Below are 27,101 nucleotides of genomic sequence, written 5' to 3' on the forward strand. Positions count from 1 at the left end.
CCAGAGGAAGAAAAGAGTCTCTGGGCCAAGCGTCCCCAACACTGGGAGTTCGTAAGCATCGTATGCAGGTGGTGGTTACAAACACAGAGAAGTTTTGATTCTTGGTAGGGACCAGGAATTTATAGTTTTAAAAAGCTCCTCGGAATTCTTCTAGTGTATTTGGTTTAGGGACCTTATTTTGTGAAGCTCTTCTATACACCTTTCTCCTGAAACTGTCCAATTTGGAGGGATGGCACCATGTGAGCAAAGGTATTTTATTGACACCTGTATGTGAGAGATCAGGCTTCCTGGTGGCTCAGACAGTAAAGAATCCACTTGCAGTGTGGGAGACTGGGGGTTGATCCCTGGGTCAAGAAGATCCCTGAATAAGGGAATGGCTGCCTGCTCCAGTATTCCTGGGGCTTCCCAGGTGGTTCAGTGGTAAAGAACCCACCTGCCAATGCATGAGATGCTAGAGACATGAGTTTGATCCCTGGGTCAGGAAGATCCCCTGGAGAAGGAAATGGCAACCCACTCCAGTATTCTTGCCTGGAAAATTCCATGGATAGTGGAGCCTTGTGGGCTACAGTTCATGGGGTTGCAAAAAGCTGGACAAGACTGAGCAACTAACACCTTAACTTTCTTTCACCTCATGTGAGAGATCCGAGGTCTCCCGAGGTAAAACAAGTTGAGAGTGGGGTCCATGCTCCAGAATTGATTCTCTTTACATAGTCATCAGGCTTGTGTTGGCAAGCATAGCCTGCACCCCAGGAAACAATGCCCTGAAGTGTCCCACTGCGGGTTACAGGGTCACTCAAATCACCCTCAAGTGAGAGGAAGAGAATGTCAGAAGGATGCCCATCTCCTTACTGATGCAGGGCTCCAAGCAGGGATGAGGACAAATCCACATGCCAGGCATGTTTTAACCCTTAGGAAAGTCCCAGCAGATCATGCTGCTGTTAATCAAGTCTCAGAGGGCTGGGTGGCACATGCTGTTGGAGAGCATGGGACCCTTCATGCTTTCAGAGAGTTATAAAGCCTGGACCCAGCCCTTTCTCCATTTTTTGTCTTTTACTATTGGATAAAAGTTGGCTTAAAGCTCAACATTAAGAAAACTAAGATCATGGCATCCGGTCCCATCACTTCATGGCAAATAGATGGGGAAACAGTGGCTGACTTTATTTTTCTGGGCTCCAAAATCACTGCAGATGGTGATTGCAGCCATGAAATTAAAAGATGCTTACTCCTTGGAAGGAAAGTTATGACCAATCTAGGCAGCATATTAAAAAGCAGAGACATTACTTTGTCCACCTAGTCAAGGCTATGGTTTTTCCAGTGGTCATGTATGGATGTCAGAGTTGAACTGTAAAGAAAGCTGAGTGCCGAAGAATTGATGCTTTTGAACTGTGGTGTTGGAGAAGACTCTTGAGAGTCCCTTGGACTGCAAGGAGATCCAACCAGTCCATTCTAAAGGAGATCAGTCCTGGGTGTTCATTGGTAGGACTGACGTTGAAGCTGAAACTCCAATACTTTGGCCACCTCATGCAAAGAGTTGACTCGTAGGAAAAGACCCTGATGCTGGGGAGGGATTGGGGGCAGGAGGAGAAGGGGACGACAGAGGATGAGATGGTTGGATAGCATCACTGACTCAATGGACATGGGTTTGGGTGAACTCCAGGAGTTGGTGATGGACAGGGAGGCCTGGCGTGCTGTGGTTCATGGGGCTGCAAAGAGTCGGACACAACTGAGTGACTGAACTGATGGGATATCTCATTTCTGCACAAAGTGCATGGCAATGATTGCTATCTATAGACACTGAAGAACACTCACCATCCACAGATATGGACTTCTCCAGCCTGGTTCTCCAAACTCTCCAGAGAGGCAGGTCCCCACAAAGGGCAGCAATAAGCCTTTCATGATGGTGATGATAACAACAGTTCTAACATATCTTGAGCACTTACTATGTGCCCTTTACTGTCTAAAGCTCATTATATCCCTAAACTCAAGTAGTGAGCTAGGTTTTTTTTTTATCCCCATTTTACAGTGAAGGAAACCACAGCAAACAAGTCAAACCAAGATAGGTGATGACACTGGACAGTCAGTATATAGAATGAGAGAAGTAAGCAAGCTCTATATTTTTAGAAGTTACATAATAGAAACTGAGCTTTGCATCATCCCATAGAGGTCTTAAGAATTGGAGCCAAGGCTAAACCTCGTTTTCTTAACTCTGAATACAGTGCATTCTCTTCATACTCCATTTCCTCCTGTCCAATACGTTGAGGTTATTTGCACCTGAAAACAGCCATTTTCTGGGGGGCATTGTCTAAAAGTCCATACTAGAATGTTCACGTTGTATCATATTGACTGTGTGTGCAGTCCTCATTGAGAGAGAAGGAAATGAGACACCTTTTGTGACAAGAGAAAGACCAAGAAAACATTTTCTTTACTTCCCTATCTTTCTGTTGGAGAAGACATAATTCCTGGAGTGAAATAATTTTAGGAGCTTTTCTTTATGAAGGGATGGAGGAAGAAAGGAAAAAGGAAAAACAAGATACTATAGATCTGAGGGATATGCTTAAACTTGGAAATGGTCTGGGGGTGAAAACAGGGTTTTTGGTACAAAGATGTATCCTTAGGCTCTTTGTCTTGATCAAGGAGGAGGAGCATTTTAGCTCTGTCCAGAAGCTAACAGCATCAGGAAGGATGTGACTTAGGGAGACTCCAGCCAGTTCACATGAGAGGCTGTCTGTTTCTAGCCAATAGGCAGATATTTTCAAACTCTGGCAAAATCTTGTAACTTTTTACTTTAATTTTATATGAAGAAGGCCCAAAGCAGACACATCTCTGGTTGCTTATCAAAAACTGAAACCAGGAATACAGTGGAGAGGAAGCTGAGAGGGACAAGAGCCAGTGACATTGACCTGTTGGTACATGTAAGTTGACCCCAGGTCTTGTTTTTCTAGGGACAGTTCTGGTTTATGCATGCTGCCTTGGAGCAACTGTCAACTGTGCCATCTTTCCTTCTCAAAATTGTCCCAGTTTGATCACTGAATTACATGGTTGCACTGGTTACATAGCATGGTCTCAGATAATCCTCAGAATTGGATGAGTAAGGGAGAGGTAGGGTTAGAGTTTGCTGTTATCTGTTGCATGCTCTTTGTCTCTAAAGGGAGTTGAAATGTACAGAAGTAGACCCCATATGGTTAAGAACTACTTTTGGCTTTCTTGGTTTATTGGGTAATGGTAATGACACAAAGAAATATTGAACAGAACTCAACAGTTGAACAGACTCTGCATCACTTGCACAATGAAATGCTTCTAACAGATTAATGCATAAATTCTGTTCTCAATGTGCATATTCCCTCTCTTCAGATTTGTAAAAGGTTATTTCTTATAATACAGAATTTTGTCTAATATCAAAGCTTCCCAGCCTCCTGAGCTATGAAAAATTAATATTTGTGGTGTAAGCCACCTAGTCTATCTTTCTTTGTTATAGCAGCTCAAACCAACTTACATAATACACATCCTTCACCTTATCTCTGGAATGGCAAACATTTCCCGCTTTCAAACTTCTTCCACCTGGTCCAATGATTTCATGCTCAAACCCCATTATACTTTTCCCTTGATCCATACCACATTTGCACAGGAACACTGTGCTCCAAATATTCTCTGGATGACCCAGGCAACAGTGGAGAGTTCAAGGAGCGCTGAAGGACAGAGAACACACCTGTGGCCAAGACTTTTATGTCCTCAGAGTAACAGATCTAATTTTGTCAAATGTATCTGCATTTGTACTTTTTTTGGTTGCTATTCAAAATAGTACATGGTTTGGGCTGGGGTTTGGGAGGTCTACTTTGGGACAGTGGTACAGATTTCTGGCACAAATCATGCCTGCTGTAGCAATAAAATTCCAGACAGAAACAAGAATATCTTGGAGAATGAAAGAAATAGGTAGGTGAAACCATGGAAAATAAAAGATCTGTGATTTTTTTTTTTTTTTTTTTTTAGGATCTGTGATTTTTTTAAACACTCTCCAGGGTCAGAGCATAGCAAAGTGATGAGACTAAGAACAGCAGAGACTTCATCTCAACTTTACTACGACAAGGCCAGTAACTCTGGGAAGTCAGTCTTAACATTCTACATCTTAGTGTCATTATCTCTGTAAAAATGTGCTGGTAACATAGACCCATACCCTTATTCATCTTAATAGCCTCAACATCCACACAGAATTTGGCATAGAGTAGATGAATATCAATTTATTTTGATGCGGCTGAATGAATGACTAAATCACCTTTCAAATTCCATCTTCATATAATAGTTCAACTCTAAGTCCACCATCTTCTCAACAGCCAGATTGAAGAGAAAGTATGTAAAAATCAACTAATTTCACTTGAACATATTTGGTTTTATAAATGATTTTATTTAAGTAGTGCGTTCAGGATGGGAGGAAGGTGAAGCTGGCTAGCAGAGAGGGTCATGAAGAGATGAAGCTGTTTAGTTGGAGGCGATGGTCTGCTTAATCCAGCTCACGTAGTTGCAGACCTTGGTGTAGACACCAGGCTTGTTTTTCTGAGCGCAGCCATAGCCCCAGGAGACAATGCCCTGGAGCTTTCCACTGCAGACCACAGGGCCACCGGAGTCACCCTGGGTGAGAAGGAAGAGCCAGTTACAACCCACAGCTCTGCCCAGAGGGGAGAAAGGCTCAAAGGTGTTCCTCCTTTCCCCAGGGACCATGTTTCTAAATGCTGATCCTCTATGAGCCCAACTCTTTCCCAGGGAAATCAACTCTCATTCTCCACACTGTACCCCTATTCTTCTCCTCCCTCCTTCTCTCTCCCCTTTTTCCTCAACTGCAGGTCTGTGAGGCCAAGAAGAGATGAGGAACGGGAAGTTCGATGCTGCCCATCCAGCCAGGCTCCTTTCAAAGTTCTCTGCTCCTATATCCTTCCTCAGAAGGGCACCAGGATATACTGTTTGCACAAGATCTGTATATCTTTTCCCCTGAACCGTAACCATTAACACGGCAAAAAGAAAACTTGTTATTTTTCCCCAGCCTATCCTGAGCCCACATGATCAGTCCCAGAGACAGCGTTTCAATGTTCTGAGTTTCAGGAACTGGGGTGGAGATACGTGAGGCTGAGCTGAAGGACAAGGAGCACGAAGCAGCTCACCTGGCAGGAGTCCTTTCCGCCCTCCAGGTAGCCCGCACAGAACATGTTGCTGGTGATCTGGCCTGGGTAGGCACTTTTGCAAGAGCTGTCTGATAGGATGGGAGCCTTCAGACACTGCAGGACATCAGGGTAGCTGGCTGTTGGGGACGAGATTGAAAAGAGAAGAGGATTACCCATACATTCTGGGAAATGTCTTTCTCAATACCTCTCCCCATCTTCCCAATATTCCCATTCCTTCCCTCTAATTGCTAGTAGCTTCTATTTTGGAAGAACAACCATTATCTGGAGGGTCTTCCAAGTGGTTTTAGTCAGCAAATTGTCCTCTCCCTAATACTAGTATCTGGAGAAGGAAATGGCAACCCCCTCCAGTACTCTTGCCTAGAAAATTCCATGGATGGAGGAGCCTGGTGGGCTACAGTCCATGGGGTCACAAAGAGTCGGACACGACTGAGTGACTTCACAACAACTAATACTAGAGTCAGGACCACATATCTTCAACCTAGAGACTTTATTTCTGAAGCAGGGCTGTACTTTGAGCAGTTCCAACCTCAGCCTCTGTTCTACATACCTCCTCATTCCTTGCTTCTCTGCAAATCACGATTCATATTTTAGCTGCATGTCTGGCAATGTTAGCATAGTGCTTTCTTTCTGTGTTGTCAAGCAGACGGAGCCTACACATTTCAGTTAAATATCCTAAGATTCCACAGAACCCCACTCTCCTCTGGGAACGCTGCCTTGAGTGACATAGGGCTACCTGACCCTGAACCTGGTTTTCACCTCTAGGATTCTCAGACCTGGGGACCGTGTTCCCGTGAGACTTACTGCCACTGCTTTTGGTGTTGCCCCAGCCAGAGATGAGACACTGGGTGCCAGCAGAGGCACAGGATGTTGGCAGAGAGATAGAGGCTACTCGGCTGTTGAGACTGGCAGCTGATTTCAGTTTAATCAGCATGATGTCGTTGTTTAAGGTGTTTGAGTTGTAGCTGGGATGGACGATGCTCTTGGATGCGCTGATGAATTGCTCATTGCCCTCAACGACATTAATGTTGTCTTCTCCCAGACGCACTTGGATTCCGCTGGATCAAAAGATGACAAGTTCTCTAAGTCTCCAGTGTGAGGGCCTCCCCCTCCCCATGGAGCCCAGTCTTGAGCATAAGCACAGACAGAGGACCCTTGCAGTGCACGTGCACACACACACACACACACACACACACTTATCTCCTGCGTCCCCTGCACTGGTAGGGTGATTCTTTACCACTGAGCCACCTGGGAAAGAGCTATGTTAGAATACTCTAGACATATTTAACCACTCACCGTTTTTCTTCCTGTGTCTTTACTGCCTTCATTTGGAAGGCCTCAATGCATACAATGTCTGGTGGGGGTGTATAATGAGGTTTTCGAATCTGAACGCTCCCCCTCAAGCATGACTCTATAGTTCACCCTGATTGTCTTCGGCATGGTTGAGGATGCCCTGACCTCAGAGAACAGGGCTATTGGTTACTTACGACTTGTAGCAGTGAGCCGCAGACACCACCCACTGGCTGTTGATGAGGGAGCCCCCACAGAAGTGGTAGCCAGAGTTCAGGGACACTTGGTAGGGGACAGTATTTGCCCCACAGGTGTAGCCGCCCACGATCTTGTCATCATCGTCCACGGGGAAAGCAACTGACAGAGGAAAGTTGGAAACTCTTTATAGAACTGATTCATTGTGGAATTTCTACTCAGTAGCAAGGTTTTGCAGATGAACCAGGAGAAGATAAGTCATGTTCTCTTATGATGCATAATCAGGAAACTGTGATTTAAGTATAATTGTTTTCATAATCTTATTCCATCACATATGCTTCTTACACTATTATAAGTATGTAACTTTTAGGTTTTAATGCTTTAAATTTTATCAATATAATGATTTTTACATTTGTAACATACATACACAGACAAATAAGAGATTCCTTACGTAATAAATGTCCTGAAGCCCATTACTTGAGGTTATAATGAATACTTTTTACACAGAACCCTGATGAGCAGACATTTAAGTATGTGTTCAATAAAACTTTGGGGTCACCGTCATTATGTTTATTTGTAGAGTTCAATATAGGATAAACACCATATGAAGTAACAGAAAGGAAACTTTTAAATGCCATCCAAGAATGTTCTGACCTGAAAGTAATGGAGAGTTTTATTCTTTTGTTCCCCAAGTGTCTCCTTGGTTCTTGCCTAGATGTTCATCAAATGATTTCATAGAACATTATAAGGTGTGTGTCTCCAATGTTTCCCCTCATCCCACTTGTCTATCTAACAATTTAAATTTATTCAACATTGTAAAGTCATGACCACTGAGTTGTTATGTTTTCTAAGGACTCCAATATCAGAGAGTGTTACATGTACCCTATTATTTGTGTATTTTAAAGTAATTTTAGGAAAGAAATTTCTTGGTATATAGATAGATGAAATGAATTTACAACTATTCAATTTGGGAAAATATGGTAGTAAGTATGAATTGTGTAAAAATTAGCAGTATAAAAATAGAAATAGTAATTTTATATTTCTTTTCATGATTGCATGACATATCATATTATATCAGAGGGATATCATTAGTGAAGATGCGGTAAAATCCAGACCAAAGCTTTTATTCATGAGAAATAGAGTGTCTTTGCCTGTTGAGATCCTACCTAAGGTGCTGTTTAGTATAGAAGAGATGTAATGCTCACAAGACTAGTCCCAGTTCTTAAATGCAGATCCTTAGAAAGGACAAAACATTTCCTTAACATTGACTATCATTTCTTTTTCACTGTTGCTTCATAGATAGTACCTTGATGTTCAAGGCAAATTCTTCCTCTTAATGTTTTCTGCATTGATCACCCCTGCTAACCATAATCTCTCACAAATGAGATTTAGTTATTTACAGACATATGTATTATTACAATGTTATTTCAACATCTTAAGCCTCTTGAGTATAGAGATTATATTCAACATTCATTACTGTCTTCCAGAGTAGAAAGCACAACCTTAAATACATCATAGAACCTACTATCAAAACTTACCAGCAGCTCCCAGGAGAGCTAGAAAGATGAAGGTCTTCATGGTTGCTCACCGGTTCTGGACTAGGGACTAGGTTGCAGGGTTTCCATCCACAGCTATTTATATGTCCAGGTTTGTCATTGACACCCATGGCCACAGAGGCCAGGAATGTGATTTCCCAGGGAAATCACAAATCCAAATTTAGAATTCCATGCCACACTGAAGATAAGTCAGCAACCAATTTAAACATCTGCCCATGTCCACTTTGCCAGAAGGTTATGGGAATGAAAGAAATGAGCCCACATGGTGACATGGTTCCTCAAAATAGAAAGTAAGTTACAGTAAGGTCACAGAACAGGGCTACAGGTGGCCTGATTCCCAGACAAAAAATTTAGGTCCTTGGTTGTCTCGAGTGTGAACATTTATCCTGAGGACTATCCTAAAATCTACACCCTTGAAGTTTAACTAACATTGCTGACTTCACAATATATAATTTGTCTTGTAATAGCTCTGGTTTTATATATCCATGTCAATATTTCATTATTAATAGGGACACTTGTTCCAATGAGAAGAATAAAATCATTCTCATTTGAAATCAAAATAGACCAAGACAGCTAGAAGAAAAGTACAAAAAAGTACAAAGTGAAGTCGTTCAGTCATGTCCGACTCTCTGTGTAGCCTACTAAGCTCCTCCATCCATGGAATTTTCCAGGCAAGTGTACTGGAGTGGGTTGCCATTTCCTTCTCCAGGGGATCTTCCCAACCCAGGGATTGAACCCGAGTCTCCCACATTGCAGGCAGACGCTTTAGTGTCTGAGCCACCCAGAAAGCCAGCTAGGAGAAAGAATGAGCACAATTTATATTTATCTGGAATTGCTATTTAATAGGCATATTTTAAATACTTAACCTATGTTATTTAGTAATCCTCATGACAACACTTTAAGATACCCATTATTATTCCTTCTTAATCAATGGGAAAACACGTACACACAAGTATAAAGGACTTTGCCAAAATCACAAAGCAAGAACACGGTAAGGTCAGGATTCCATCCCAGGAAATCTGGTGTCAGCATTTGTGCTCTTAACAACTGGGTAACACTTCCCTAGTCAGTTCACCCATATCTAGAGATCACAAAAATACAGAATTCTTGGCCAGTGAAAAGACAATGGACTTATTGAGTGCTTACTGTGTATCAGACACTACAGTTGGGATTTTCCACAGAGCAAATCATTCTGTCCCTAAAAACACATTTTTAAGTGTTGTGCTGTAATTTTTGCCATTTTCTAGATGGGATGGTTGAAGTTTAGATAAGGTGTTTTTCTCAAATTTTCAATAGTATAAAGTAGTCAATACAGGGTTTTGACACAAACACAGCCCTTTCACTTCAGGGTCCATGGCTTCCACTGTGATGCCATACACATAATCAAGGAGAACAATCTGAACTCTATCAAAATAAGGCATGACTCAAAGGGGTATATGGAATTCTTGGTAGTGGTTTTCAGTCAATCAGTTGTGTCTCACTGTTTGTGACCTCATGGACTATAGCACACCAGGCTTCCCTGTCCTTTTCCATCTCCCAGAGCTTGCTCAAACTCATATCCTTTGAGTCAGTGATGCCATCCAACCATCTCATCCTCTGTTGTCCCCTTCTCCTCCTGCCTTCAATGTTTCCCAGCATCAGGGTCTTTTCTAATGAGTTGGCTCTTCGCATCAGGTGGCCAAAGTATTGGAGCTTCAGCTTCAGCATCAGTCTTTCCAATGAATATTCAGGATTGATTTTCTTTAGGACTGACTGGTTTGATCTCCTTGCTGTCCAAGGGACTCTCAAGAGTCTTTTCTAACAGTTCAGTTCAGTTGCTCAGTTGTGTCCGACTCTTTGCGACCCCATGAATTGCAGCACACCAGCCTCCCTGTCCATCACCAACTCCCAGAGTTCACTCAAACTCACATCCATCGAGTTGGTGATGCCATCCAGCCATCTCATCCTCTATTTGCCATGAAGTGATGGGACTGGATGTCATATCTTAGTTTTTTGAATATTGAATTTTAAGCCAGCCTTTTTGCTCTTCTCTTTCACCTTCATCAAGAGTATCTTTAGTTCCTCTTTGTTTTCTGCTCTAAGGGTGGTGTTATCTGCATATCTGAGGTTATTGATATTTCTCCCGGCAATCTTGATTCCAGCTTGTGCTTCATCTAGCCCAGCATTTGACATGATGTACTCTGCATATAAGTTAAATAAGCAGAGTGACAATGGAATTCTAGAAATTCTAGAAAATGCAAGAAATGGGTTCCTGGAGGAGGAATTATCAAAATTGCTGGGATATGGCAGATGTTTCCAGAATAAGTGAATCTACATGAGAACTAACTTCTACCTAGATACAGCCATTCTACACCAAATAACACATCTGAATGCCATACTAGTATGTCAGTTCTTCTTTAGCAAGTTGTCACTCCTGGAGTAGTTTCTGTGTCTTTCATAGCTGAAATTTTTCTGATATGAAGATGACTTAGTAGAAGGCAGAGTTTCTCGATTCTGGCACTATTGATAATATGCGCCTGAGAATTGTTATGGGATGTTGGCATGCACACTGTAGGATGTTTATCATCATCCTTGGCCTGTAGTTACAAGTAGCGCTAGTTCTTCCCCCAGATCAGTTCAGTTCATTTCAGTCACTCTGTCGTGTCCGACTCTTTGTGACCCCCATGGACTACAGCACGCCAGGCTTCCCTGTGCATCACCAATTCCCAGGGTTTACTCAAACTCATATCCATTGAGTCAGTGATGCCATCCAACCATCTCATCCTCTGTTGTCCCGTTCTCCTCCCGCCTTCAATCTTTCCCAGCATCAGGGTCTTTTTAGATGAGTCAGTTCTTCGCATCAGGTGGCCAAAGTATTGGACAGCATTAATGTGGGAAAAGCCAAGGACAACTGATGGTGGTGGTGCCTGTGAGTGGGAGGAGAAGGGGGCAGAGTAGACCTGAAAGAGCTTTGTATTCTAATGAAAGTCACTAGAGAAATCTCTCTGTGGAACAGGCTAGTGGAATACTGGATCCAAGGCAGGTGTCTCTATCCACGTATGCATATTTGTCATTTATGCAAAGTTGGTGAGCAAGTCTGAGAAAGACATCCTTGCATGATTGTGAGGGAGCTTTTTTGAACCTCAAGGTCTCATACTTCTGAGATGCTGAAAACTTTCTATGAGGTTCGATCCTGGAGATAGGAATAAAATTCCCAAACTCAATAAATATTCTTGTCTGCTCCTTCTGTGTGCAAACCTCCTTATCTCAATAACTTCAATGATTTCTCATTTAGGATCAACACAGAACATGCCATAATGTGTGGTGATCTCCTTCTTCAAACTCTTCCCATAAAAGAACCATAAGCTATGTATGGGGAATATACATATTTTTTTTACCCCCAAATGTGGGTTGGTGTCTATACTACTTTTCCTAACCTCACACATACGATGGCCCAGAGGCATGTGTCCATATTAACTAATCTGTATTTTTCTCACCTCTCTTTCCCATGCATGTGTCTTAGTGACCTTGGAGGCACTAGTTTAAATAATCCTCCAGCAAACATGTTAAAATTTGTATTGGCAGGAACAACAGTCACTGGTCTCTAAAGGTAATTTATGCCCTTTCCCTCAATGAGTCTGTTTTTCCTTTTCCTTGGCTTCTTCTGCCATTTTCCTGGTTAATACATCACCAGTCATCAAGGCTAAACTGGGCTGACTCTTTACCACTACAATGTGAAGGGAAATTTTATTAAGGATTCCTCTTCTTGAGAAAAGATGTACTAAGTAGTGTACTAAAAACGGAAGCAAACAATAAGGCAGCAAAATACAAAAGGATCAAGTTTCATAGCATATGCGTCTGTAACACCCTCGGTGCTGACCTGAGAGTCTGCACTAAGCCGAATTTCTAACGCTGCCATAAAGGAAATCACGGTTAGTAAACAGGATGTGAAAGGAACCCTGGAAACCGGCTGGGTTTTCCTTGAGAGTCCTGCTCAAGGGTGGCATTCGTTTAGGGACATTTCTATTCTAGCTTCGTGTGTTTGCCCCCACATTTTGGTTGTAGCATCGGCAACTTTTTTCTGTAAAAGGATAGCTCGTACATGCTTTAGGATTTGCAGGTAGTATGCTGTCTGTCACAGCTACTCTGCCCTTGACCATAAGCCACTCTAAACAGTATGTAAAGGAGTGAGCACCGCTGTGTTGTAGGACAAGCTTATTTACTAAAACAGGCTACAGGCCAACTTATTTCTGGGTCACAGTCTGTCAACCCTGCTTCAGAAGATAGGGATGAAACCATTAAATGCCCCACATCCACACTTGAAGGCTTAGTGCTGAAGAATTGATGCTTTCAAACTGTGGTGCTGGGGAAGACTCCTTGGACTGCAAGAGATCAATGCAGTCATTCCTAAAGGAAATCAATGCTGAATATTCATGGGAAGGATGGATGCTGAAGCTGAAGCTCCAATACTTTGGCCTCCTGATGCGAAGAGCCAACTCATTAGAAAGGACCTTGATGCTGGGATAGCTGGAGGGCAGGAGGAGAAGGGGACAACAGAGGATGAGATGGTTGGATAGCATCACTGACTCAGTGGACATGAGTTTGTGCAAACTCTGGGAGACAGTGAAATACAGGGAAGCCTGGCATGCTGCAGTCCATGGGCTCGCAGAGTCTGACACAACTGAGTGACTGAACAGCAACAAACATTCAGACTTGAAATTAAATGGTGTTCATTTTCAGTGATCAAGTATGACTTGAAATAGTACCATCTAATTTGTTGCCTTTTCTTCAAGCAATATTTTAGGTAGAAAAGAAGAGAGGGGTTGAGGATTTAGAGCCAGAATGTTGGAATGACAGAGAACAGGGCAGGAAAAAGGAAATTCTGACAGAAATAGATCGTTTTACCAAAGAAGGAGCAGTGACAACATATTGGAAAGGAATGTTTAGATCCGGGACCAGAGTTCTAGCCTTCATTCAGTCAGTAGCTTTTTGCCTTTTTTTTTTTTTTTTTTTGGTCCCTGAACTTTAATATCCTCATGGGTAAAATTAATAGCCACAGAAAAAATTTGGTGAGATGCAGAGGTTGACATGATCTTTGATTCACATAATAGAGTTTTGTTGAAGTGCCAACATAAATAAATCATATCTCTGTCAGAATTCACATTTCCATGCAAATTTTAAAATTATTTGTTCTAGCTCTGTGAAAAAAATGTCACTGATATTTTGATAGATTACACTGAACCTGTAGATTGCCTTAGGTAATTTGATCATTTTAACACTACTGATGCTCCCAGTCCAAGAACATGGAATATCTTTCCATCTGTTTATATCATCTTTCTTTCATTAGTGTCATAGTTTTCTGAATATAGGTCTTTTACCCCTTCAGATAAGTTTATTCCTAGGGTTTTTTTTTTTTTTTTGATGTGATGGTAAATAGGATTGTTCCTTTAATTTCTCTTTATGATAGTTCATTGTTAGTGCAAAGAGATGCGACAGATCTCTGCATATAAATTTTGTATCTTGCAACTTCATTGATGAGCTCTAGTCGTTTTCTGGTGGTATCAATGTCCAGATTGATCAGGAGGCCTACCTGCCCGAGGAAATAGCCGGTGGTGTTGAGATCTATAACGGGGACCGCAAGATCTAGTGTCCAACACACTAGAAAGTCAGCTGGACCTCATAGCCCAGCAGATGATGCCCAAAGCGCAGGGAGCCTTGTTTGGTGTGAATGCCAACAGGAAGCTTTTGGACTAAGCCAGCAGGAGGTGCGTGACGTGGACACTCCCGACATTGGAAGAAATGAGATGGCCTGTATAGCTTCCTCTTTGCTGTCCCCTGCCCTTATTTGTCAGTGGATGCTCTTTGGTAGCTAACGTTCTCCGACTGATGGGTAATGATGGGAGTCGCAGTATCATAGGAAACCTTCCTCTAGCTTGTCTCAAAGTAGCACAATTTCCAGCCATTCTGCAGCGCGCAGTTGCAGGGCCAGGTGTGGGTGCGTGCGTGTCCCGCACCGCCTGCTGTCCTGGGCTCCACCGTCTAGCCTAGAGGCGGTGGGGTGGTAGACTCAGTCCTCAAGTGCATGTGGGCCTCATCCCTTCTAGCAGCAGCAGCAGCTTCTCCCCTACCTGTTTGGACCTAGAAGTGTCTGTGATTTTAAGGTCTATTCCATGGATCTGCTCTATTTATTAAATTATTTATTACGTGGAGGTAAAAAAAAAAAGAAGATCACGTGGCTTATATTCAATTTGTTAATGTGGTGTATCACATTAATTTATTTGATTTGAGGATACTGCAAATCCTTAGTCCCTGGGATAAGTGCCACTTGATCATGGTGTATTATCCTTTTAATGTATTGTTGGATTGTTAGTTGGCATGTTTTTGCATCTATGTTCATAAGTGATATTTTTACCTATAATTTTCTTTTTTGTTATAGATTTGTCTGGTTTTGGTATCAGGCCTGTAATTTTCTTTTTTTATGATAACTTTGTCTAGTTTGAGCCTCACAGAATGCATTCAGAAGTGTTCCTTCCTCTGCAATTTTTGGGAATAGTTTGAGAAGGAAAGGTGTTAACTCTTCTCTAAACCTTTGGTAGAATTCACCTGTGAAGCCACCTGGTCCTGGCCTTTTCTTTTTGGGAGTGTTATAATTACTGATTCAATTTTTTTTTTACTGGAATGGTCTGTTCTTATTTCCTATTTCTTCCTGGAGATTGTCTCTTTCTAAGAATTTGTTGATTTCTTCTAGGTTCCCCGTAGTTGTTCACAGTACTCTCTGAAGGTCCTTTGTGTTTCTGCGATGTTGCTGTAACTTGTTTTCATTTCTGATTTTATTGATTCGGGCCCTCTCCCTTCTTTTTCTGGGTAAATGCTTATCAATTTTTTTACCTTTCCAAAGAACAGCTTTTACTTTCATTGATCTGATCTCTTCTGCTGTTTCCTTTTTAGTCTGTATTTCATTTATTTCTGCTCTATATGATTTCTTTCCTTCTACTAACTTTGGGTTTTGTTCTTCTTTCCCTCATTCTTTTGGGTGTAAAGTTAGGTTGAGGTTTTTCTTGTTCCTGAGGTAAGCTTTTACAGCTAGAAACATCTTTTTTAGAACTGCTTTTGCTACATACCATAGGTTTTGGATCATTGTATTTTTGTTACTCTGTCTTCCATTTGCAGCCGCATCTACCCTCCACCCTACAAGATTAGCTGGTAAAGCAGACCTAATAAAAGGCCAATTCCATCTATCACAGAAATGTTCAGGTATGTAACCTGAGACCCACAGCATCAGTAGAGCATGTGCAAGTGCCATTATGAAATGATTTGCAAACTTACCGCTTGTGAGAATTATGATTTGGGGAGGCATTTATGGAGAGAGAACATCCTATTGGATTAGAAGGAAAGGAGATCAGGAAGAGAAACAGAGATGGATGGAGGTAAAAGTGAAGCTGAAGGTCAAAATAGAGCAATAAAAATAGGAAATGATGAGAAACAAGGAAAACACAGTCCCCAACCCAAGTCAGTTTTTTGATTAAGGCAGTTTTCTGCCAAATATGTTCATATCCTCAAGAATGCTGAGCCCATAGGTAGGAAGTCAGGAAAACTTGTGTTTTGGTGATTTGTCTTAATCTCCATCATCCCAAATCCCTTTAATATACATACCTTGCTTTATGGGATGTAGTTACTATAAAAGTAAATTGATACCCAAGGAGATCCACTACTTAATTCAGAAATATTTTTTGACTCTGGTTTTAGAAACTACACTTTGGGGGATTAGGAAAAGGAAAGTAGTGGGCACCTTGAAGTCCACTCCAGGAGGAAGACATAGGTCCTCGGACGTGAGAGTGAGCAATCATTCACGAGTGTTGTAACTTTCAGGACTCTCAGTCAGCTGTCACTTTCCTACTTCATCCTTGGGGAGTGGCAGTCATCAGGCAAACCATTTAGCAATCTGAGAAGAGAAGACAGGCTCACACAGGACAAGTCATCTCAAGCTAACCCCATTTTCTTTGGGTGAGCTCACTAGGTTGAGGACTTTAGAGAAAAATTGGAACCTTGCATGTCTTGTTTTCAGCAAAGTACTTGACAGTATTTCTATGGTATTTTTGCACTTTCCATGGTACTTTTTACAAGTTGATACACACTCTTGCTGCTGTACTCCAAGGTATATTTCCAGCTGATTAACAGCTTTTCTACAAAGAGTTGTCTCAGTGCCCATACAAAATGTTCACGAAGTTGCTGAGCTCTGATTTGACATCCTGAAAGCTAAGTAGCTGATTTGCTAATGAACCAGAGCTGAGAAGAATCAACAGCACAGATGACCAAGTCAAGGTACCAAAGATGTCACATCCAATGTAAAAATCTCCCTAGTTTATCCAAGTAGTTCTCCAATCATTTTACTCTCTTAAGTGCCACTACCAGACTCGACTTTGACCCACAGTTTGATATAATACTATTATTCCTAGACAAACGGACTTCAAGGAGATCAAAGCTAATGACAGAGCATCAAGTAACATTGGCCTGTCACCCCCCTGGGCTCTTATTTCCTCTCTGCTTGAGGACCTTGGCTGTCACCGTTTCCTTGTGACCAAGTCCTCATTTGATACATCATCTCCAGTAAATGGGTTTCTCTTGTTTTTGTGTCATTACCCACTTAGTATCCTAACTCCTTAGGAAAGTGTTCAGTTTTCCCATTCTGAAGCCAAATTTTCACCCCCGAGCCCAACTTACTGCCTTCTTCTCACCCCTCTGAGGCTGGCACTCCTCTTCTTGGGGGTTTGGGAGATGAATCTATTCCTCTGACCTTGCCTGGGTATACTCAGTCCTGCCAAAGTAGTCCCGACCCACCTCTTGAGGCACAAAGCCTGAGAGGGAAAGAGGAAACATGAGCTGTAGAAACTATCAAGGCCAGTGTCTCCCCAAGAAAATCCTCCTAGGACCAGAGAAACGCACTCAGAGGACAGGAACCCTGGCAGGGAGACACCAGGTCCCATCCTGTCTGAGCTGATGAGGTCTCTGGGCTCCTCTGCTGTGTGGTCCTTTGTCTCCTGGAGCAGGTGAGGCCTGGGAACAGGTGGGACGTTTTTGTCTTTGGACTTCTGGCTTTGTTCATGAAGTCGCCTTAGGAGAGTCTCTGAACGTGGTTTATCACTCTCACAGGCCCTTTGGACAATGGAATGGCCCAGATCCCTAAACGCCTGGTGACAGTGACGGGGAGTAAAGGAATCTAAAGTTTGAACAACGTCTGAGACATGACTCTATATATCGGTACCTACAAAATGCTGCAGAATCACCAGAGCGCCTGTTTTTCTAACCATAAGCCTCATCTATATTGAGAAGTCAGTCTGAGATGGAAGGGCCTGGGGTTAATCTGAATCTTCTGATTGCAGGCACCTAGGACCTCTTACTGCCTTCCGGTTTTGGTCCGGGAGAGAAGAACTGAGTTTTCCCTTTGGTCACAAGGGAGACCATCCTGAAATTCAGGGAGAAGAAAGAAGGTTGAGAGAAATCCCTGGATGGGAGAGGGTTAAGAGAGAGTCTGGGTTTGTTCACCACACAGGAGACGGTGGTTTGCAGAGGCTGTGAGTCAGTGCTGAAAGATGAGGGGTTAAACACACACTATTGACATGAGTTTGTGCAAACTCTGGGAGACAGTGAAATACAGGGAAGCCTGGCATGCTGCAGTCCATGGGCTCGCAGAGTCTGACACAACTGAGTGACTGAACAGCAACAAACATTCAGACTTGAAATTAAATGGTGTTCATTTTCAGTGATCAAGTATGACTTGAAATAGTACCATCTAATTTGTTGCCTTTTCTTCAAGCAATATTTTAGGTAGAAAAGAAGAGAGGGGTTGAGGATTTAGAGCCAGAATGTTGGAATGACAGAGAACAGGGCAGGAAAAAGGAAATTCTGACAGAAATAGATCGTTTTACCAAAGAAGGAGCAGTGACAACATATTGGAAAGGAATGTTTAGATCCGGGACCAGAGTTCTAGCCTTCATTCAGTCAGTAGCTTTTTGCTTTTTTTTTTTTTTTTGGTCCCTGAACTTTAATATCCTCATGGGTAAAATTAATAGCCACAGAAAAAATTTGGTGAGATGCAGAGGTTGACATGATCTTTGATTCACATAATAGAGTTTTGTTGAAGTGCCAACATAAATAAATCATATCTCTGTCAGAATTCACATTTCCATGCAAATTTTAAAATTATTTGTTCTAGCCCTACTGATGAGGCAGAAGGGGACCTGGAGCCCCATCTGACACTCCAGAGTATCAGGGGGTTACAGTTAAAAGGGCTTTATTCATACCCCTCTATTGGGTGTTCCTCCTCCTTCCTGGAATAAGAGAGCTGGGAGCAATGACAGGAAATCACACTTCAGGGTCTGATAAAATGGTTTCATTAAAATATCAGCAACAACCTTTCTTCTGGACTTCCATCTCTGTCAACAGTGATGCCTGGAACCTAGAACTGCCCACACATGAAAACAGTTGATGCCAAAAGCCTAGAGATAGAAGAGACAGACATCCAAGAGATAGATCTAAATATGACTTTTCACTTTGTTTTAACTGAAGGCTTCTGTTTCATAATAAGTTAAGGAATTTAGATTTGAGCCAACTAATTTGTCCATGCTCAAATCTAATTTTTTAACTTATTATGAGCTACTTTTAAAATCTGTTGAAAGTTATAAACATTAGAAAATACAAGAGCACATACCTCTAAGCTCAATATTGAATATTCAGAGTGACTACCTTTGACTTAGGGGTTGAGAACTCAGGGTCCTCTGGACCTTCCTCACTCCCACCCCAGCAAAACATCTACACCGTCTTCCTTTAAAGCAAAAATAAGGTGACATCTACTCATTTTTGAAATGTAATAAGTAACACCTTCACATCATGGTATTGTGTTAAACATTTGTCATTTGTTGTCTGTATTACTTTCAAAGACCTAATACTTAAACATTTGTGATCCATATAATAATAGAAATAGTAAATGTAAACATTTTAAGTTAGATGAGATTTCAAAGGCTAAATAGGTAAGTGGCATTAGCTTATTAGGTGAAAGGTACAGACTGTCCCATCTGGTTGTAATCTGGATTTTCATTTAGAAAAACAATGGCCTTTGGTCCACCTCCAGGAATTAACATGTACATTGACTTTTGTATTTTTGTCAATAAGAAAGGAGATTTCTTTTCAAGGTCAGAGCCACCAACAACTAGCAGCCAGGTGAGTAGAATGGAAGGTAAACCAGTCTTTGTCAACCTCACAAACCTAAGAAGCTAATTTTGAGCACCAGTAAAGAAAGAGATGAAATTTGATGACACTGAAATCTTCATGGGACTCTGTGCTCAGGTAACTAAATTCAACAGAATTGGGATCACGAGATTTTTCCTTCCATCCCACTCTGCCATAGCACACAGCTCAGTCCCACCTACCCCGCCACCTTTTTAGAGAAGTGGTGAAAAGGGACAGCTCTGTCAGGAGAAACCCTGCTACTGTGAAAGTCATAGAAAGCGGAGGCTGGGGTGGAAGTTTTGGTTCTAGAATGGGAGGAGGGTTGAACTTTCAAAACATGCTAATACATGCCTCTTCCCACTAACAAAACTGTCCAAATATGAGAAGGAGTTCAAATATCAGACAGCCAAAAATACGGCCAATGTCCAAAACACACATCCTGATATTGTTTCAGCCTGTTTCTTTTTTGCTCTACTTTTCTCCAGTCTTCTGCCTCAGCACTAGAGTCCTATGACTCTTCACCTTTTTGTGGATAAAATGATCTCCAAGCTAAAATCACTGTATTTTCTTCTCCTGTTTACATTCTCGCTGTAATTAAACCCTGTACTTCCCAGACATCCCAGCATTAGCCCCCCATTCTCCCTGCAGAGGCTTCTCCTCTGATTTAACTGAACCTATCAGAAAAGAAGCACAAAGAAGCTATTTCTTTGTTCCCCTCATTCCTTTGGGCAATTATTGAAAGGCAATGGGAAAAACAGTGCTTTCAAACTCTCCCGTAAAAAACAGAAAACAATAAACAGAACTGACATAGCTCATGCGAGGCATGTTTCTTTCCATAAGTTTTCTTCTGGTATCTCTTTGGATGATTTGCACCTGATTTTTCAAGAGTATGTGCATGAAATGCAATGTAAGTAATTCATTTGAAATCTACTTTTTAAGAAGAGGGCTTCCCTTGTGGTTCAGCTGGTAAAGAATCTGCCTGCAGAGCGGGAGATCTGGGTTCAATCCCTGGATTGGGAAGATCCCCTGGGGAAGGGAGAGGCTCCCCACTCCAGTATTCTGGCCTGGAGAATTCCATGGACTGTATAGTCCATGGGGTCGCAAAGAATCGGACACGACTGAGCGACTTTCATTCATCATTTTTTAAATGACCGTCACTTCTATGGTCAGAATCACTAACATATGTAGCTTCCTGTCAGTTTCATTTTTGACTCTTCTTTCCATCTATCCTTTCTTCTCCCTGCCTTCTTCCCTTCCCTCTTTTCTTTGAGTAGCTTCACATGTGAGTCGTGTGATATAATCAGGTAGGTACCCGGGATATCGGATGCGTGAGAACCACCAGCCAATAAACATCTCGAGCTGACCCTGGTTGGTAGTGTGTTAGTCGCTCAGCCCTGTCCAACTCTTCGTGACCCCGTGGACCGTGACCCACCAGGCTCCTCTGTCCACGGAATTCTCAAGCCAAGAATACGGGAGTGGGCAGCAGTTCCTTTCTCCAGGGGATTTTCCCAACCCAGAGACTGAACCTAGGTCTCCCACATTGCAGGTAGATTCTTTACCATCTGAACCACCCCAGGGAAGCGGATGTATAAGAGCCATCAGCAACAAACCTCTAGGGCTGCCCCTGGTTGCTGCTGCGGCTGCTAAGTCGCTTCAGTTGTGTCCGACTCTGTGCGACTCCAGAGACTGCAGCCCACCAGGCTCCCCTGTCCCTGGGATTCTCCAAGCAAGAACACTGGAGTGGGTTGCCATTTCCTTCTCCAATGCATGAAAGTGAAAAGTGAAAGTGAAGTCGCTCAGTCGTGTCCGACTCCTAGCGACCCCATGGACTGTGGCCTACCAGGCTCCTCCGTCCATGGGATTTTCCAGGCAAGAGTACTGGAGTGGGGTGCCATTGACCCTGGTTAGGATCATACAATTTTAAAACCAGACAGAGACTTAGACATTATTTATTACAGCTCATTGTTTCATAGATGAAAAAATGGGAAACCATGTTCAGGACAGTATTTAACTGTATTAATACTGATTACATTTCTAACAACTATAAAATATATTTTATGTTTCTGGTCTAGGGTAATCTGTAAATTTCTTTTTGTCATCAGAAGATAAACATCATGAGAGGAGAATATTGTCTTACTCCGGCTTTGCACTAAGCAACAATTCAACGATGCCAGCACAGAAAGCTTGCTTTCCGGGACAGAGGTAATTTCTGTTTTGTTCACTGTTACGACTCTAGTGCTTGTTCTGCGCTCAGTGAAAATCAAATGAACCACTGGGTCTGTCTCTGGAGGTCTTTCACTACTAGCTGACAGTGTTGCTATACGTTGTGCACTTGTGTGTCTGTGTGTGTGAAACGTCCATGGCGCTTGGTGCCCTGGTTTTACTCAGGGTCCTTGCTGACAGATACTACTCAGGGCTGTGGGAGAGGGAGTCCCAGGACCACCGAGATCTGAGAACTGCACATTTCTGACCGCTAGGAGGCGCTGCAGCCCCATGGAAACCCAGAGGCTGTTGGAGGAGGGCAAGGACCCTGAGAAAGAAAAAAGGGAGGGAGGTTCTTATTGGAGCAGGAAGTGGCAACCTGCTTCTGTATTCTTGCCTGGAAAATTCCATGAACAGAAGAGCCTGGCGGGCTACAGTCCTTGGAGTGGCAAAGAATCAGACACGGCTGAGCACACAGTACAGGTTCTCAATGGGGGTGATGCCACAGTCTGGGAACAGTTTTCGCTGTCACAACAGGGGTGGGGAGTGCTACAGGCAGGCAAGGCAGAGAGACCAGCGGTGCTGCTAAACACCCTACAGCCCCGCAACCAAACATTATCCTTGCAGTGTTTCAGTAGCATGGAGGCTGAGAACCACCAGGCTGGGTTTTGAGCTTTAATGCATGCTTTGTGTGCCCAGTCGTGTTGCAATTCCAGGGACTCTACCCCACCAGGCTCCTCCATCCATGGGATTTCCCAGGCAAGAACATTGGAGTGGGTTGCCATTGCCCCCTGGGGGAGGTGGGGATCTTTCCAACCCAGGGATCGAAACTGTGTCTCTGGCAACTCCTGCACTGGCAGGCAGATTCTTTACCTCTGAGCCACCTGGGAATCCCTATTGAGCTGTAAACTTTGTACCGAAAGGGAACGTGACCTATAGACAAAGCAAGGGCAGTAATATCATCCTGTTTAGATTTTCCCAACTTCGTGTTATTATTCTCCTCTCTAATCTCAAGTTCTGGTCACCTGCCGAATTCTTATTTCCCTCTATTCCATTCGTGGCTCCACCTCTCTAACAGAGAACATCACTGGGAATAGGGCTTCGGTTTATTCCTCTCAAAGGCTCATCAGCAGAGTGTGCTCCTAACTAAGAGCAATGCATGATTGTGTGTGGTCTGCAGCTGGTTCTCGGGGAGACCTCAGAGTCAGTCTCTTGATGATAACCGAAATAATTAGCATAAACCACACATTCAAGGGAGCCAAGATGTGAGTGGGGTTGCCCTGCATTATTGTGATGGAGAAGCAGAAGATCCAGAGGAAGGAAACCAGCCTGACTCAGGGAGGGACATGGCATGGGGTACCAAGAAGGAGGTGGCCAGGTCCTGGGGCAGGGAGAGAGGAAGGAGGCAGCTGCTGGCACAGAATGACCATCAGAGAAGCATCCTTGAGGCCACTTGCTCGCCGTACTCATAGTATCCCTAGGAATCCCAAACTCCTTTGAAAGGAATAGAAATGAACCTCGCTTTGCACACAGCGAGTGTAACCACGGAGAAGGAGGGGAGCAGGTTAGAGGAGGCCTGAGGATGAGGAAGTCATTCTGGGCTGTGATGTCACAGGCCCAGCCCCTGGGAGGGCAGTGAGCATGGCAGCCTGGTCTTCTTACCACTGAGGACCAGCGTCCTGGGCCAGGGCTCCCCCATGGACTCCAGGCTCCTCTGCTGTGTGGCCCTCGGGCTCCTAGGAGTAGGTGAGTCCCGGGTCCAGGCGGCTGGATCCCTCTTTGAGTCTCTAAGTCCACCCATCAAGCCTCCAAAGCCTGGCTATTTCCTGGGACTTATCTGAGTTCTGTTTCTTTCCTTCTCAGGTACCTGGGGCACAGGGGTTTTCCAGACTCCAAAATATCTCCTCACACAGATGGGAACTAAGACATCCCTAGAATGTGAGCAAAAGCTGAACCATGATAGTATGTATTGGTATAAGCAGGACTCCAAGAAATTGCTGAAGGCTATGTTTAGCTACAATAATAAGCTACTCATTGGAAATGAAACGGTGCCAAGTCGTTTCTCACCGGAGTCTCCTGACAAAGCTCATTTAAACCTTCACATCGACTCCTTGGAGCCAGGCGACTCTGCCATGTATTTCTGTGCCAGCAGCTAAGACACAGCCCTGCAGAGTCACTGCCTGCTCGTGCACAAAGCCCCTGGCCTAGGCAGGAAACCTGTGGGATTATGCGTTCACCCAGCTCAAGGCTCCCCAAGAGTTTCCATCTGCAGGGCAGCCTGGAGCACACCGCATGTTGTTGTTCTACAGTTAGACCCACAAAAGCCTTACAGAATTGTACTTCTCAGCCGGAGCAGAGAAGCGGAATTAAAATTCTCGAGAACACTCAGGACTCCACAAACAAGAAAGGACCCTGTCCCATGCCCTGAAGATCTTAACTGAAGGGAGAAGCCATTCCTTGCCCTCCTCTGCTGTACATACTGCAGAGCACATTGTTCTGACTGAAAACACACTATTCACAAAGAATGCTTGATGAGCAAAAGTCAAAAGGAGGAGGAGGTGAAGATAAAAGTTTCTAAGACCAAAAGGAAATTCAGATTATCAATGAGTTCACTGTTTAATGGAAAAAAGATTTGGAGAAGCAGGAACGTCCACGGTGACAGGTGTATGGTCAGGCCACTTAAGATGGCTGTTCTCTTGTTCTCTGAACAGCCTCTGCTTGTCCAGGCCATGCTCCACTCACATGACTCTCCAATCCTCCTAATTATAGTGCTTAGTCCCTGCAACTGATGCGCCCACCTGACATCAATTCCCCTATAAACGGTAGCATCCTCCCTGAGTAGCTAAGACTGCTGCCACGTCCTGCCTGTGCACGATGGGGTGTTGCTCCAGCGCCCTTTGTGTATGATCTCCTGTCCAGTAAACCACTGACGTCTCTGTCACTGTCTCTGGACTCATTCTTTACTGTCCTGGACAACCACAGGGCTTGCAGGCTTGCAGGGTGCAGCCCAACAACAGGTGACCTAGAAAGGGTGAGCCAGAAGCACCGGCCGAGGCAGACTTGTCCACTGCAGACTTCCTTCTTCCAAGAAGGAACACAGGGCCATTCATCCCAATTCTGATTGAGTGTCATATTTGAAGCTTCCTGGAGATCAGGCAGTACCCAGATGATGCAGGGTATTAAGGATGTGGAAAGGACTTTCACCACTAATCTCTTGGCAGGAGCTAGACAGTGGTCCTACCTTAAGCGAGATAACACGATCAACATATTTTGGTATAGGAACGCTGGTAGCAGTATGCATCAGAAGGGAGATAGAGTCCGGGTGGGATGTACCATTAGAAGACTACTAAAATATTCTGCTTTAAAGATTATGAAGGGGATGCTGAGGGATCTTGTGGGTGATGTAGAGGAGAGGCTCTGGTTTTATCCTGGCAGATCTGACTGTGGCATTTGCTAGGAGCAAATACTCTTAGGGGCTTCCCAGGTGGTGTTAGTGGTAAAGAATCCACCTGCCAATGCAGGAGACATCAGAGTCGTGGGTTCGATCGCTGGATCAGGAAGATCTCCTGGAGGAGGGCACGGCAACTCACTCCAGTATTCTTGCCTGGAGAATGCCATGGAGGAGGAGCCTGGTGGGCTACAGTGGCAGAGAGTCAAACACGACTGAAGTGACTTAGCACACACACACAATCCTCTTAGGGAGCCCTAGCGTGCGGGCTCATTATTACCAGTGCTTTGTCCTGGGGTCTTTGTGGGACTCACAGCTTGTTCACCAATGTCTCTCTCTCTCTTTCTAACTGGGACAGGCCACTGTCTTCCAGCCGAGTGTCTTCAAACAGCAACAACATAGAGTGACTCACCTTGGGTCATCTAAGCTAGTCCCGGCTTGGAAAGCTGTCTGGACAGCGTATGGGCCTGGTTTGGTGTCTAACATGCTAGCCACGCACAGGGCTTTGGAGATCATTTTGGCTCAGTTCCTGTGTTGTAGCAGCTGTAGCAACTGTAAATATGCTGTCACATGCATGAAGTGATTAAATACTGAAACACTGGCGCATTTCTCAAACTTCATATGAGATACATTTGAGTCCCTAGTGGTTGTCCGTGACTAAGCGGAAGTGTGCGTGTGCGATAGTCACTCAGTCCTGTCCCACTCTTTGTGACCGCACAGACTAAAGCCCACCAGGCTCCTCTGTCCACGAATTCTCCAGGCCAGAATACTGGAGTGGTTACCATGCTCTTCTCCGGGGGATCTTCCCGATGCAGAGATCGAGCCCGGGTCTCCTGCATTGAAGGCAGATTCTTTACCGTCTGAGCCACCGGCGTAATTACCCCATCACAATAGAATTCCAGGGGTGAACGTGTTGATGTTCTGTGCTTGCTCCTAGCGGTTGCTCAGTGAGTATTCATTGACAAATCAAGATGGCCTGTAAGCTCTACAGGGACCTGGGTAGTAGCTGCAGGTCTGCGTTTTGTTCACACCTAGGGATCCAGACATAACCGATCTCTGTTGGGTAAAAACTAGAATGCCCTAGTTACGTGGATGGATGGAACTGTTGCCGACTGTTTGGTTGTTTCAGGTGCTTCTTTCTTCTTCGTGATTCCCTGGAGCCTTGTTCTATCACGGAAGCTCCTGGTCTGTGAAACAGATGATAGATCTGGGCTGCAGGCGCTGTGGGGGTCAGAGGCCTGCGATCTGGAGAATGTGCTGCTTTGGCCACAGGGAGGCGCTCTGGCTCCGCTGAAACGCCCAGGCTGGTGGGGGAGGGGCCGAGGGGGTGGTGAGGAGGGGGTGAGGAAGGGAGCAGGGAGTTTGCCTTCCATCCTTGTTATCAGTAGGGTGCCTCATTTGTAGACTTCTCAAAGACATCGAAGTCATTTTCAAACTGAGATCCGTTTGCCTTGTGCTGTTGTCCTGTGGCAACCTGTTTGCTTTAAGCCCAGCCAAGCCCTGTACCCTGAATACAGGCACAAGTGAAGTGAAGGTCGCTCAGTCGTGTCCGACTCCTTGCGACCCCATGGACTATACAGTCCGTGGAATTCTCCAGGCCAGAATACTGGAGTGGGGAGCCTTTCCCTTCTCCAGGGGATCTTCCCAGCCAGGGATTGAACCCAGGTCTCCCGCATTGCAGGCAGATTCTTCATCAGCTCAGCCCCTTAACAGGAACAAAGACTGGCTTCTCTCTTGTATGGCCCTCTCAGCACTCTTCCCAGGGTCTGGCTTCTGGCTGGCATCATGGTATCCTGCCTTTTAATGATGGACACGGGTCCAGAACAGGACTATGGCCTTTCGGTTCTCCTCCCTCCACACAGCTGGGCAAAGGCGCTCCAGGGAGTTAGTTGTTGTTCAGTCGCTCAGTCGTATGGGACTCTTTGCAACCCATGGACTGCAGCACGCCAGACTTCCCTGTCCTTCACTATCTCTCGGAGTTCCAACTCATGTTCCGAGTCGGTGATGCCATCCTTGCATCTCATCCTCTGTTGTCCC

The 27,101-nt window shown here is 44.1% G+C and overlaps 1 protein-coding gene across 1 annotated transcript; it reads right to left on the reverse strand.

Moving 5' to 3' along the window:
* Positions 1-4,378: 4,378 nt before the first annotated feature.
* Positions 4,379-8,286, reverse strand: LOC133246522 (serine protease 1-like). Its single transcript, XM_061414961.1, has 5 exons — positions 8,192-8,286; positions 6,656-6,815; positions 5,973-6,226; positions 5,151-5,287; positions 4,379-4,623 (listed from the first exon to the last, which is right to left on the reverse strand). The coding sequence occupies exons 1-5, from the start codon at positions 8,229-8,231 to the stop codon at positions 4,474-4,476; spliced, it is 741 nt and encodes a 246-aa protein (XP_061270945.1). The 5' UTR covers positions 8,232-8,286; the 3' UTR covers positions 4,379-4,473.
* Between the last annotated feature and the right edge of the window lie 18,815 nt (positions 8,287-27,101).

Source organism: Bos javanicus, chromosome 4 (assembly GCF_032452875.1).
Source record: "Bos javanicus breed banteng chromosome 4, ARS-OSU_banteng_1.0, whole genome shotgun sequence".
In the NCBI taxonomy this organism is placed as follows: Eukaryota; Metazoa; Chordata; class Mammalia; order Artiodactyla; family Bovidae; genus Bos; species Bos javanicus.

Coding starts and splice junctions, on each gene's coding strand:
- LOC133246522 (XM_061414961.1), bottom strand. CDS start 8,231: ATGAAGACCTTCATCTTTCTAGCTCTCCTGGGAGCTGCTG. Junction 6,227..6,655: donor GCGGCTCACTGCTACAAGTC/GTAAGTAACCAA, acceptor CTTTTGATCCAG/CGGAATCCAAGTGCGTCTGG. Junction 4,624..5,150: donor GCGGAAAGGACTCCTGCCAG/GTGAGCTGCTTC, acceptor CTTCTCACCCAG/GGTGACTCCGGTGGCCCTGT.